The 12,476-nt window shown below is 46.2% G+C and overlaps 1 protein-coding gene across 2 annotated transcripts in view; it reads left to right on the top strand.

Moving 5' to 3' along the window:
• The window catches only part of SPIDR (scaffolding protein involved in DNA repair), a 284,467-nt gene that overhangs the window by 180,055 nt on the left and 91,936 nt on the right, over positions 1-12,476 (top strand). For both annotated transcript variants that reach the window (XM_018058527.1, XM_018058528.1), the window contains exons 9-10: positions 6,977-7,172; positions 8,554-8,783. In XM_018058527.1, the coding sequence (XP_017914016.1) occupies positions 6,977-7,172; positions 8,554-8,783 (426 nt within the window). The remainder of the gene's footprint in view (positions 1-6,976; positions 7,173-8,553; positions 8,784-12,476) is intronic.

The following is a 12,476-nucleotide window of genomic DNA, read 5'->3' on the forward strand; positions in this document are numbered from 1 at the left end:
TGTACAGGTCACCAGATGTGATGGGAGAGCAAAAGAGGAAGTGCTGCCTTCCTACAAGTCCTGGCAAAGCCAGAAGACTCCACCAAGAAGCTTCCTGCCCTTTATGCAGGAAGTCCTGACGGTGGAGCAGGTGTTTTGTAGCTAAAATGAGTAAACTTGAAAGGGCTACCAGTCTCTTGAGTGAAGTTAGGAAGGTGTGATGGTCGTGTGGATTTTTCTAGAGCAGTAATCCTCAGAGTATGGTGAGGGGACCAGCAGCGTCACCGTGGAGCCTGTAACCAACACAGATTAGGCGGCCCCTCCCCAGACTCCTGAATCAGAGGCTCAGGGTGTGGGGCCCAGCAGTGGGTGTTGTAACAAGCCTGTAGTTCTGATTCATGCTCAAATTTAAACTTTCTGTTCTGAAGTCACATGAGAAGTCTGTAAGTAAAGGTTTCAGATAGGCCCCGAGAAAGCAGTGTGGCAATGTGGGAATACGTGTAGGTTTGGGTTCAGGAGATGCTTATGACCCTACAGATAGAGGCCGGCCACAACCCATCCTGAGGCATCAGGTTTCTGCCTGCGCTGTCCTTGTTAATGCATAAATTTAGGTCTTGTTATAAAGATGGCTATTTCTGATTTTCAAGAAACAGAACTGAATAGAGCAGGGAGAATCCTTTACCCAGAGACCACAGCTGTAGGAAGTCCAGCCACAGCACTGTGCTGTGTAAGCTGGTGGAATATGCTTTAATGAAGCAAAGTGGCTGAAAGATGGTAGTGCACTTTCTGAGTACTCTTTAAAGGTGGTACTGTTGTGGCACAAATCTGAGATAGGTAGACAGACAATAGAACTGAGGTGCTGAGGAAGAGATGGGATAAGGAGCATGTTAACTCTTACTAGTTGGGTCAGTTTGGACTGATTTGAGAGTTACTCACAGGAAGTGGTTATTGCTTAGTTTATTCAAGTAATGAGGCAGTTTATTGTTAAGTAAAAGGTTGATTCAAGTGCTTATTTATATCTGTTAAAGAATACATTTTTATTGTAGGAAAAAAAGACACAATAATATAAAGAAGAGCATTCAGACTTACTGATGTGTAATCCTTTTATTTAAGGATAAGTTGCTTAGTTTTCTGGTGCAGTGCATCCTTGTGCACTTCCTCCTTGTAAGAATATTATAAAAATAATATGTAGCCTTACTATCTTGGAATCTTATAGTTCATACAAGCCTGAGTCTGTTTCTCTAATTCAACAATATAACAGTTGTCACCCACGGTGGTAGTACCCACAGCGGGCTACTCCTTGTTGCTGTGCCCAGGCTTCTCATTGCGGTAGCTGGTCTTGTTACGGAGCTCGGGCTCTGGGGCTTTAGGAGTTGCAGCAGGTGGGCTCAGCCCTAGCGGCTCCCGGGCTCTGGAGCACGGGCTCAGTAGTTGTGGTGCACCGGCTTAGTTGCCCTGTGGCATGTGGGATCTTCCTGGACCAGGAATCCACCTGTGTCTCCTGCATTGATTGGCAGATGGATTCTTTACTACTGAGCCCCCAGGGAAGACCCCTACTTTTTCTTTAATTAGGATTCTTTATACTACTATCATTTGTATAGCTGTTTCGTTATTTTTCTACTTTTTATTAGAAAGTTAGCTTCTTTGCTGTATTTCACTATAATATATGAGTATGATTAATGTTTTTTTGCGTGTTTTTCCTCCACATCTCTGATTATTTCATTGGTATAGATTCTTAACAATGACTTTGTTAAATAAAAATGTATGAACATTTTTAAGGCCTTTAATTACCCAGTTGTATATAGAAATACATACACTAGCGTGAACCCAGAGGAAACTAAATTTTTTAACGGTTTCCTGTCTTACACTGGAAATACTGTTAACCTCTAGAGATTTTTTAAATAGCCGATATATTAGGTACTATTTTAATTAGTAGCCAGTATGTATGCCAAGCCTGGTATGCACTCATCTCTGTCTTTGGCTTGTATATGGGAACATATGCACTTAGTCTCACAGTAACAACATTAAGTAGGCATGATCCCCATTTTAATTATGAAAAAGTTAAAGTTGAGAAAAATCTAAGTAATTTAATGAAGATAAAATTGGCAGCATGTAGCATAGCTAGAATTTAAACCGAGGTCAGTCTGACATCAGACCATGCTTTTCCTGCTTTCTTCTTTTTTTCTGCATTTTCTGTTATGTTTTGACAGAATTTTTGTTATTGAATAAGTGTGGGATTTGTGCCTTGAAAATAAAGTTTACACGTACTGCCAGAAAAGTGGTGGTTCTTTCTGTAAACTGGAATTTCCAGTGACCTGTGCCTATGAAAGGATATGGCCAGAAACTTATGTTAGTGTGGAGAATTAGGCTTCTGGTTTACAGAGGAAGAAACTTATGTTGGTGTGGAGAATCAGGCTTCTGGTTTATAGAGAAAGTCTGTCTTACATTTTATATTCTTCCATGAATTCATCTTTAATGTATTTTGCTGTCCACTTTAGAATGGAATAAACTGTTTGTCAGTGATGTCTTTATTTGGATTAAAAGGGGGTTAATGTCTACTCTGGGAATTTAAAATAACACACAGTTATAAATGTGTTCTACTTCAGTGTTTTTATCAGTTTTTTAGGTAATGTGGGTGTTATTTGGATAGGAAGGTAAAAGAAATATATTTGAACCAGGTGATAAATCTTGTCAAATAAGAAGTTGAAAATAAAGGGAGCAAAACTTACTGTTTCTTAAATTGGTTTGATTCTTCAGTTTAGAGATATTTCCTAGGACTAAGGTTTTAAATTTTTTAGAATAAATCTGATTTTTGGTGAGAGGAGGAGTGCCCGTTCACTCTTTGAAAATGTGGGCAGGATATTTTGCTGTTTTTAAAAATTCATGAAAACACTGCTAACACTGTCTTGTTGCCAACTTGGGTTTCACGCAGGGATTCATATTCTGGTGTCTGGGGGAGGGGCCAGATGGGCCTGAGCTTGTGCTGTGGCTCAGAAGTCAAGAGGTACAATAGCTTTTTCAAATCCAACAAGCTCATCAATGAAAAAGGGCTTACCAAGTGAATGGAATGTGGTTTATTTTCTGTCTAGAGAATGAAGTTCTCCGATAGCTGCATGGAACTCTGTGCAGTGATCTGTGCTGCCCAGTATGGTACTGACCACATTGCAGACTGGACACGTGGCTCCTGCACCTGGGATCTGTACTGTAGATTTTGTTTTCTTTCATTTTATTTGAAATCTGTTTGCCACCACGGCTGCCTCCCAGGCACAGGTGTAGAAAGTGGCTCTGAGGTTCTGTTGTCACCAGAGACCTTTGTGCATCTGCTTTTACGTCCCTGTGTGGCAGCTTGTCGGACGGGCCCCCCCGCCAGTGTCTCACACTGTCCCGGTGGCTCCGCTGACCTGTACGCTGGCCCCTGCCTGGCGACCGTGCCACTTCCTGTCCCACGCACTGTCCTTCCGGGAATGGTGCGGGACCTTTCTGGCCATATTCAGTGGTGGGTCCCATCCTCCCACCAGGAAAGAGAACAGACTGGCTTTAAAGCCGTTGGCTTGCGTTTCAGCCCTGTCGTGGACCCTTGCTGTGGACACAGTTGTTATCGTACCTCCTCTGGAAATGCAGACAGGCCTCATTGTGAAGAGGACTGAATGAGAGTGTGGCCAGTGCAGTAGCACCCAGAGCAGAATCCAGCCAGAGGAGGAGCGACACAGGCGTCTTCGTGCACATGAGCACATGGAGGCAGCGGGGGAGTAGTATTTTCTGCTCATGACGTAGACTTCTCTCTGACCTTTAGGAGAAGAAAGAAGATGGGCCACAGGCAAATAACACTGAGTTACCCTAGTTTTTGCTAAACAAGAGCCAGTGACTACTGTCAAGTGACTGAAGTTGTAATTCTTGGAGGAGCAGCAGTACTGGCAGCCTCCATCTATTTGTGCAAAGCTGCTCCCAGAACTCCACACCATGCTGTTACTTCATCCTTGAAGAAATCTCTGCACTGCTTATAGCTACTGTTCATGCTCCCCTGTTGTACAAACTGAGTCATCAGTTACATTTGCCCACATTCACACAGCTAGTGAGTAGCAAAGCCAGGATTTAAACCCAGGCTTCTTAGAATCCAAACCATGTCTTTCCTCCCGCCTCCCAAGCCATCGTGTGCTGTGCACTGAAGCTCTGTGCCTGCACATGTCCCCTCCGACCTTCTATTCTTCCACGGCCTGATGTGAAATGTGTGCTACAGCCAGATTCCTCCTCTAAAGAACGTGGACGCAGCTGTGAAAGGTCTGGCTTATATGTTCAGAAGGCGCGCTCATTTCTTTATAAATACATCTGATGAGTAGTAATAAAGTGGTTTTGGTTCCATTAACTTAGGAAGCATTTATTGAGTCCCTTACACATGTCAGGTACTGTCTGGCACTCAGAAACAAAGATAAAGGAGAGACAGATGATCTATTCTAGGATTTGAGGGGTTTAGTTGTAGAGGCCAGCATAAACATTTTGAAAAGCACTAGTGAGTACAGAGAGAAGAGGTGCTTTTACCACAGAAGCTAGAAAAAGGGGCAACATCCATTTGAAAAACATTTTTATTTGTATGAAATAATGATGGGTGAACCAACCAGACAAGACCTCTCACAGGGATAACAACCTGTAGATGATTAATTACTTGGAGAGCCCCATGCCTGTCTCCCCTCAGAAGCCTGGGTTCCGGCAGCGCCGGCGTGGTTCTGCTTCTCCCAGGGGTTCCCTTGGTGTCTGTCCCCTGTGGGCTGTCTTCCCCTCGGCCTGCCCCACGTGGTGGTAGGAGACGCTTACGCCAGCCAGCTCTGTACTGGAGCTTCCAGTTGGGATGAAATTGTAAACAGAATTGATTACTGGTGCCAGGTATGTCTTCAGTGGAAAGTAGATTAAGACTAGGCTTATGTTTTTCTGACAACTACAGTTCTCAGTCTGACTCTTAGCTAACTAGCCATTTAGAGAGAGAAGGACAAAAGTAAGGAAATCCCTTCTGTTTGTCTTTGTTTTCTTTAGGTCACAGCATTAATCCCAGCAGTTGTCTTTGCCACCCATCAGATTTGGATACCTTCTTCCTAGACAGTAAATAAGCACACTGATCTTATTTGTGATGTGAAAGAAATACTGTTTGTTCTGAGCCGCTAATGGGATATTTCATACTTTGGCAGGGTTGACAAGCACTGGGAAATGAAAAGAAGTTTCACTTGGTTTTCCTCCTGTGCCCTTGGTGACATTAAAAAAACAGTCTATTTTTCCCCGTTTACCTGAATTCTGTTCATAACAGACTCAGTAAAGAACAATGGAAATGGTTCTTCTTGAAAGCAAACATTCTGACAAATGACTGTGTCTATTTGAATATACAGGGTTCTCTCTCTCTCTTTTCTAAAGTGAGCTTCAGTAGAAACCCTGGTGCTTGGCTCCACACCCTAGGATTCTGTGTGTGTCCCTGTGTGTGACTACCCTCATGGCAGCCTGGCCCGCCACCGCCGCTGCCTCGTCAGGGAGGTCCTGAGAGAGGACTGGAAAGTAAACACATCACATTCTTCATATTCCTTGACAGAAGAATCCGTGCAGGCCCAGCCTCATGTTGATGTTCACTGCTGTTGTTGGTTGTCATGTGATTTACCAAGTGAGCTTTTACAAACCTTGTTGTTCAGTCCCTCAGTCGTGGCTGACTTTTTGCGACCCCATGGACTACAACAAGCCAGGCTTCCCTGTCCTTCACCATCTCCTGGAGCTTGCTCACACTCATGTCCATCGAGTCGGTGATGCCTTCCAACCATCTCATCCTCTGTTGCCCCCTTCTCCTCCTGGCCTCAGTCTTTGTGTAACAAGTGATTTTAGACATTAACTGTACATATTAGGCATTATGACGTCCTGGATCTTATTTAAGCCAGTTTTAGCTGGCTTTGTCTGAGACTGCTCTGAGAAGAGAAGTGGGGGTTGGGGGGTACCCTTTACCAGGCAGAGGGAGACATCAGGATACCCCTCGTCCCTGCCCCCAACATGGCCCCCGCTGACCGCAGTGCACAGTGGTGGGAGACTGGGTTGTGGGGAAGCCCTGACGCTGCTGGGTCTCCTCTGACACTGCGTGGGCTGGAGCTGGGGCTTGGTTCTGAGTGTCGGGCATCTCCCCTGTGATGGCGGTGTGGGCAGCCCCACCGGGCTGCAGGGACTCCCCACAGCAGCCTGTCGAGGGCCATGTGTGGGCTCCTCTCGCCCTTGGCTGGTATGTGTGGCCATGGGTCACAGTTTTTCTGTGATGTTTGCCTAAAAGAAAGCTGCTAAACCTTTTCTGTCTCACTGGGGTGCCCCTTCCTTGTCCTTCAGTTGGAGAAAGTGAGCTTTTGAGGGTGTTTTTGTCTGCTCCTCTCTCTCCCCTTTCAGCATCTTCGCATTTTGTTTCTGTGCAGCATCAGGCATTCCTTGTGTCTAGGGGGAGAAAAAGGGGAAAGTGTATCTCCTTCATCTTCCTGGGAGTGGAGGTCCTAAGTCTCCCTTAATGTTAAGCAGCTCCTCCTGTGTGAGGAATAAGCCTTAGAGGTCTGAGAGGCACCAGGAGAACCTTGTCCTGTTTCTGCTCAAATGTGAGCCACTGCAGTGACTGTGTCTGTTTGGAGTGAAGGTGGAGTTCCTTTGGTGTCTGACGCTTCTTCTCTGAAAGAGGCGAGCGGTCTTGTTGTAATGTTCCCTTCCGTGTCGGGCAGCTCTGTGCCCCTCACCTCTGGTACCTTCCCCTGAGGCCCCTGAGGGGTCCTGAGGCTACCCTGCAGCAGCTCCCACTGGCAGGGGTGTGGTCACCTCCTCCACCCTGACTCCCGAGGCAGGATCTGCTTCGAGCAGCAGAGGCCAGGGCGCTGTCCCTGGGGCTGGCTTGTGGTGTCCGTAGCCAGCACGCTATTGCCCTTCGTACTCAAGATTTAGCAAGAAAGTAAGAGGAATCCAGCATTGCAAATAAATTTTTATTTGCGTATCTTTCCCTTTCCAGGCAAAAGCTTATTATCCCAGGTGGAAGTTGCCCTGTTATTCTGAATACTTACTTTTGTCAGAAAGTTGTTGCCAAAGAAGAGTCAGAAGCATCACGTGATGGGCACAAGTGTGACATGCCCTGTCCGAGGAGGAGCAGCACTCTGGCTCAGGTGTTCCAGTTTAAGAGCCTAACCGATAGCTCACCCGAAAGCAAGGTAAACTCCTCAACTTAGAAATTTTCGCTTTGTAATAATACTGCATGTAAAGGCCCGGTATTTATAGAAGTGTTTTCCTTTGGTCTTCTTCAAGTATTCAGCACACATATATGTCATATTTACTCTAATTTATTAAAATTTGAGTTTTTTTTTCTGTTCTCATAACTGCCTAAGAGCTTACTTAAGCCTCTTTTATTTATTTTAAAAAATCATCTTTTTCTTCTTCATGATGTTTGTTGCCCTGGGGATAAAGAGTTGCGTAAACTTGAGGTTACACACTGGAGATTGCTTTTTTGGAATGTTAGTGACCCTGAGCCATGACTACCCATGATGATGAACTTGGGGAGTGCTAAGCCACACTTGGGGTGGGCAAGAGGACACTCCTGGGGTGCTGTGGGCTCCAAGTGTCTGACTCCAGCGCAGCTACCTCAGGGTTGCCTGGCTCCCTGCATCAGCGCTTAGGGGTATGTTGAGGGTGACCACATGAGGGGAAACCAGGAAGAAAAGCAAATGGACTTTCATCCTGCTTTGTGTGTGTGGAATCAAGCAGGGCCTCCCTTAGACTATCAGAACATGTGTCTGGAGGGAATGATGTGAAATCTCCCTTTAATCAATTTAACAGATGTACAGTATATGGCCCAAAGTGCATGACTGCTTTAACATACAGTTTCAAACAGGTGTGTGATGTTAAATTCATGAGATGTGTCTGTGTCTGCCATCTGCCCCAGGGTAGCTGCCAGAGAGCTTAGTGTCGAGAGTGCAGACTGTGGACCTCAGAGCCGAGTTTGGGTCCTGCCTCAGCCACTTCCTGCTGGCAGTCTTGGGCAGGATTCTCGGCTCCTGTCTCAGCATGCCTGTCTGTGTAACAGTGGTGACTGCAGCCTGCCTCCTTGGGTTGTGAGGGTCACATGTTTGTTACGCAAGCACAGGATGTAGAGAACGGCGCTGGGATGCAGGGGGCACAAAGTCTTCTAGAGGCGCTGTCCTCTTGTGAAGGTGTTTACCAGGGCTGTTGCGGCAACTCCTGTGGCTCACTGGAGTGTGCAGAGTGCTGGCACTTCACAGTAACCCTGGTCCTTCTTTCATTTTGTTTTGTAGTTTGTGCTTTGAGATTGTTACCTCATAGAAGAAAACTTTTAAAATTGCCATGAGGTATTTTAATAGGAGTCCTTTCTGCATGTCCTGAAACCCCCGAGGTGGTCTGTGTGCCTCAGCTTGCCATGGCCACACAGGTGGCCCGCGGATGGGAGCCCTGAGCTGCGGCTCTGCATTTGTCCCTGTCATTCCTTGAGGGTCCTGCAGCCACGCCGGCTGCCACATTCGGTATGGCGCATGCCCTCGTGAGTCAGCCTGCAAGTGTTCCTTTTGCATGTCTCATCAGGTTCTGTGTGATCGTCACGCTGCAGTGGGCACAGACCGGACCCTCCATCCCGAACAAGCAGAGCCATGCGTCCCCAGCCGAGCTCCCCTGAGGGATTCTCTGCTGGATGCAGTCGAGAGCCACGGAGCTGCTGCCTGGATGGGAGTGGGCGTGCGAGTGGTGGTGCAGAGAGTGTACTCCCTGCCCTGCAGAGGCCAGCAGGCAGACAGCACAGACCCACCCAGAGCACGGTGAGTGATGGACATGGGTGCCGGACCCACACTCGTCTGCACAGAGGGGAAGCTCTTCTCAGCAGTTTCATCGCCACCCACAGGGGTGGTGTTTCTTTGGTTGATTTTCTCTTACATCAAAATTTGGAACACCTGGTATGACAGAGGATTTTGTCCATGTATAATTATCTAAATGTGCTCAGTCACTCAGTTGTGGCCAACTCTTTGTGACCCCGTGGACTATAGCCTGCCAGGCTTCTCTGTCCATGGAATTTTCCAGGCAAGAATACTGGAGTGGGTTGCCATTTCCTTCTCCAGTTTATCTAAATAGACCTAGCAGAAAAGTTAGTCACATTTACTTTTACCTTTGATAGTTCATGCTACTGAAAGTCATACAAGCATGATTGGTATTGTGCTGAAAGAGCCAAGGCAAGGTTGAAGAGACCATGGCAATAGCTGTCAAGTTTTATGTCTTAGAAACCAGGATAAAGAAATGGCAGCTGGTGGGTCTGTGGCTCTCAGATGGGGCTTTTGAGTCCGCTTTCGTGTTGCCACAGGTCCTGTGAGTGGTACGGATGCTGCTCACTGCCTTCGCCCGTGCGGCAGCCACTGACCACGCAGGAAGTACAGCTGCTGGGGCTGAGCAAACTACATTTATAATTTCACTGAAGTTTAATTAAGTCATTTTAGGTAGCCCCCTGTGGGTAGTGGCTGCCTTGGTGCCCTGCCTAACTCAACAGCTGTGGGAGCAAGGGTAGACCTGTGATTCACAGTGCTTCACTCCAGCAGATGTTGGGAGTGGCATCTTTCTACTCACACTTAGACTCTTCCTGGTTGTGTGTTTTCAGATAGCTGTAGACACATGGTTGAGTAAGAGTTTCTTTATCCTTGTCAGACCCTTCTGAGGTTATCTTTCTATGTTAAATTGCCCTCAAAGCAGTAAGACAGATTTACAGAAGAATAGAAATTAAAAGCATAGATGCCAGTTTATCTGACAGTCAATCATTTTGTGCCTCTGCTGTTAGAGAAACACATACTGAAGAAATAACAAGTCACAGGCATCCTGTCCTTACGGTGCCTTCTGATGTTATTGGGAAGGAGCAGCAGGAAGCACGACTCTGTTACCTGTCAGTTGCCTTCCAGTGGACCTCAGCTTACTTTGAAGGACCATGAATTTCACCGTCCTTTCAGGTGGAGAGTTACAGAATATTTCTTGTGGAATTATAGAAAAGTTTATATTTATTCTGTTTGGAAAATGTATGTGTGAAACCTGAATATCCGTCTTTAGGTCTTTAACATACTTGTAGCTGTTGACCAGTTTTGTGCTAGACTTAAAATTGTGTCCTTCTAAACAGAATTACCTGAGACAGTTACAGATCAGACAAAGGTTTTGTCTTGCTTGGCTTCTTCTGTGGTCTGTGACCATGCTGGGCTCTGAGGAGGAGATCCTGAGGCCCGCAGAGCACTGCTCACGCCTGGCACATACCAACTGAGGATGTGCTCACAGAGGATTGAAGGCAGGGCAGGCATAAAGCTCAGAAATAAGAAAGCAACACCAAGTTAATCAGATGTAATGAATATGTATCAGTGGGCATGGAGACCTCTTGTAGCACATGTGAGACTGTAAACAGAGGCTGGAGGACGGTAACCCATTTCACAGATGAGAACACTGGGCCTCAGAGATTGACTTGCTGACAGTTATACGTGGATGAAGGAAAACCATCGTGAGATATAGAATCCCCACATGACAGGGTTGTAGAGAATACTGGACCTGAAAGAAAGAGAAGAATATTGACTTGGAAGCAGGCTCTGTTTAGATACTAGATGACCAGGGGCCAGTCACCCTGGAAAGCCGGCATGGGACCTGAGTAGACTGTGCACCCTGAGGAAGAGTGGTCCTTCTGGACGGAGGTCGTAGCGTTTGGCCTGGGTTGGGAGACAAGCCTTCTGTGATGTATTTGGGGTACAGAAAGGTCTTACTGTATAATCCATTATTAGTTTCTTCTAGATTCATTTGCTGTAATAATGATCAGGTTCTCCAGTTTACAAATCCAATTAATATAGAAGGAATAAGACCCTTGGCCCTCTACTAATTCTCTGCTGGTGTGTATAAGGCATGTCCTTGAGAGTCACTCAGCAGCATGTGTCCTGGTGTAGACCTTCATACCTGCATGTGCAACACGATACGAGGGGAGACACCCTCAGAAGACTTAGGTGCGTTGCCCGGAATGCTTTTTTCTATCAGCGATTTCTGCCTGTAACTTCCTGCCTGCTGGTAACTTCAGGCAGCCGTGCAGCGCACGGAGTTAGTCTTGTCCAGAGGCCCGAGCACGGAGGACATAGCAGGGAGACTGAACAGTGAGGGCCACTCCCCTGAGTTAGCTCACCTGCTTTTCCCCAGCAACTCTTCTCCAGCAGTGAACTGAAGTCTTCTCTGAGCACCATGTGTTTCCATAGAGCCAGAAATTGCCATGTCAGAGTAAATTGAGGCCTGTGCCTGGGCATAAACAGAAGCAAGTCTGTTTTCTGGGACTCTTGCTACAGTGATTCTCCCCTCCTGCCCAACCAGGTCATATGCCCCCCTGAGGAAACACCGTGATGACTCTGTGTCTAACTTGGCACCTTGACCGCGTTTTGTCTGTCTGCTCCCAGCACTCTAGCCATGTCACTTTTATGAGATCAGTCACAACTTAGCTTCTGATGGCATACAGCCCAATTTTTGTCACCTTTGGAATTAAGAGAATTTTATTTGAGGCCTGCCAGTCCTGAAGAGGGTCAGATAGATTTGTCCTCTGAGCTGTGAAACATCAGCGAAAGTTTACGTTAGATTTCAGAAATGTCATATGTAAGTCTGCTGTCCATTGTTCTTCTGAATGACTTCTTTTAACTCACGCTATCAAAAAAAACCATTTCTACTTGGTTTCTCAAAGTGTTGTATATCAGAGTAAGCCACATGAACTTTAGTTTTATAAATCATTCAATCAAAAGTAACAGAAGACAGACCCAAAGCACTCCCTAAACAGTAAGTAGGAAGTCTGTTCAGAGCCAGAACACACCTTTACCTGGACCCACTGCATGTTGGATGAGTGCTAGGTAAACGTATGACTAATCAGACCACAGGCTTTTTAGCCTGGGGGAGCACTAGTTTCTACTGGAGGGAACGGCAGCAGAGAGCGCAGAAGTGGGCTGCCTGCCACAACCCCCTCCTGGCAGAGTGGCGTCTAGACCACTCTACTCCCTGTCCGTGGTGATTGACTTTCTTCCTCCCTTTTTTTGAAACCATCACTTCCTTTTTCCTTGAGATGCTTAACTTAGGGACAGACAATTTTATCCCTCAGAGACACACATTGTTTCTAGCCTGTCACTGCAGAAACATTTATTGTGGGAGAATTAGTCTTTCGTGAAGGCATTGAATTCATAGAACTTGCTCAATGGTCTTGCATTTGGACGAAAGCCTGGAGGAACAAACCTTCGTATTTAACTGTTTCAGGGGATTAGATTTGATAGAGTGCCCAAAGAACTATGGACTGAGGTTTGTTACACTGTACAGGAGGCAGGGATCAAGACCATCCCCCCAAAAAAAGAAATGGAAAAAGGCAAAATGGTTGTTTGACGAGGCCTTACAAATAGCTGAGAAAAGAAGGGAAGCTAAAGGCAAAAGAGAAAAGGAAAGATATACCCGTTTGAATGCAGAGTTCCAAAGAATAGCAAGAG

This window comes from Capra hircus, chromosome 14, assembly GCF_001704415.2.
Source record: "Capra hircus breed San Clemente chromosome 14, ASM170441v1, whole genome shotgun sequence".
Classification (NCBI taxonomy): domain Eukaryota; kingdom Metazoa; phylum Chordata; class Mammalia; order Artiodactyla; family Bovidae; genus Capra; species Capra hircus.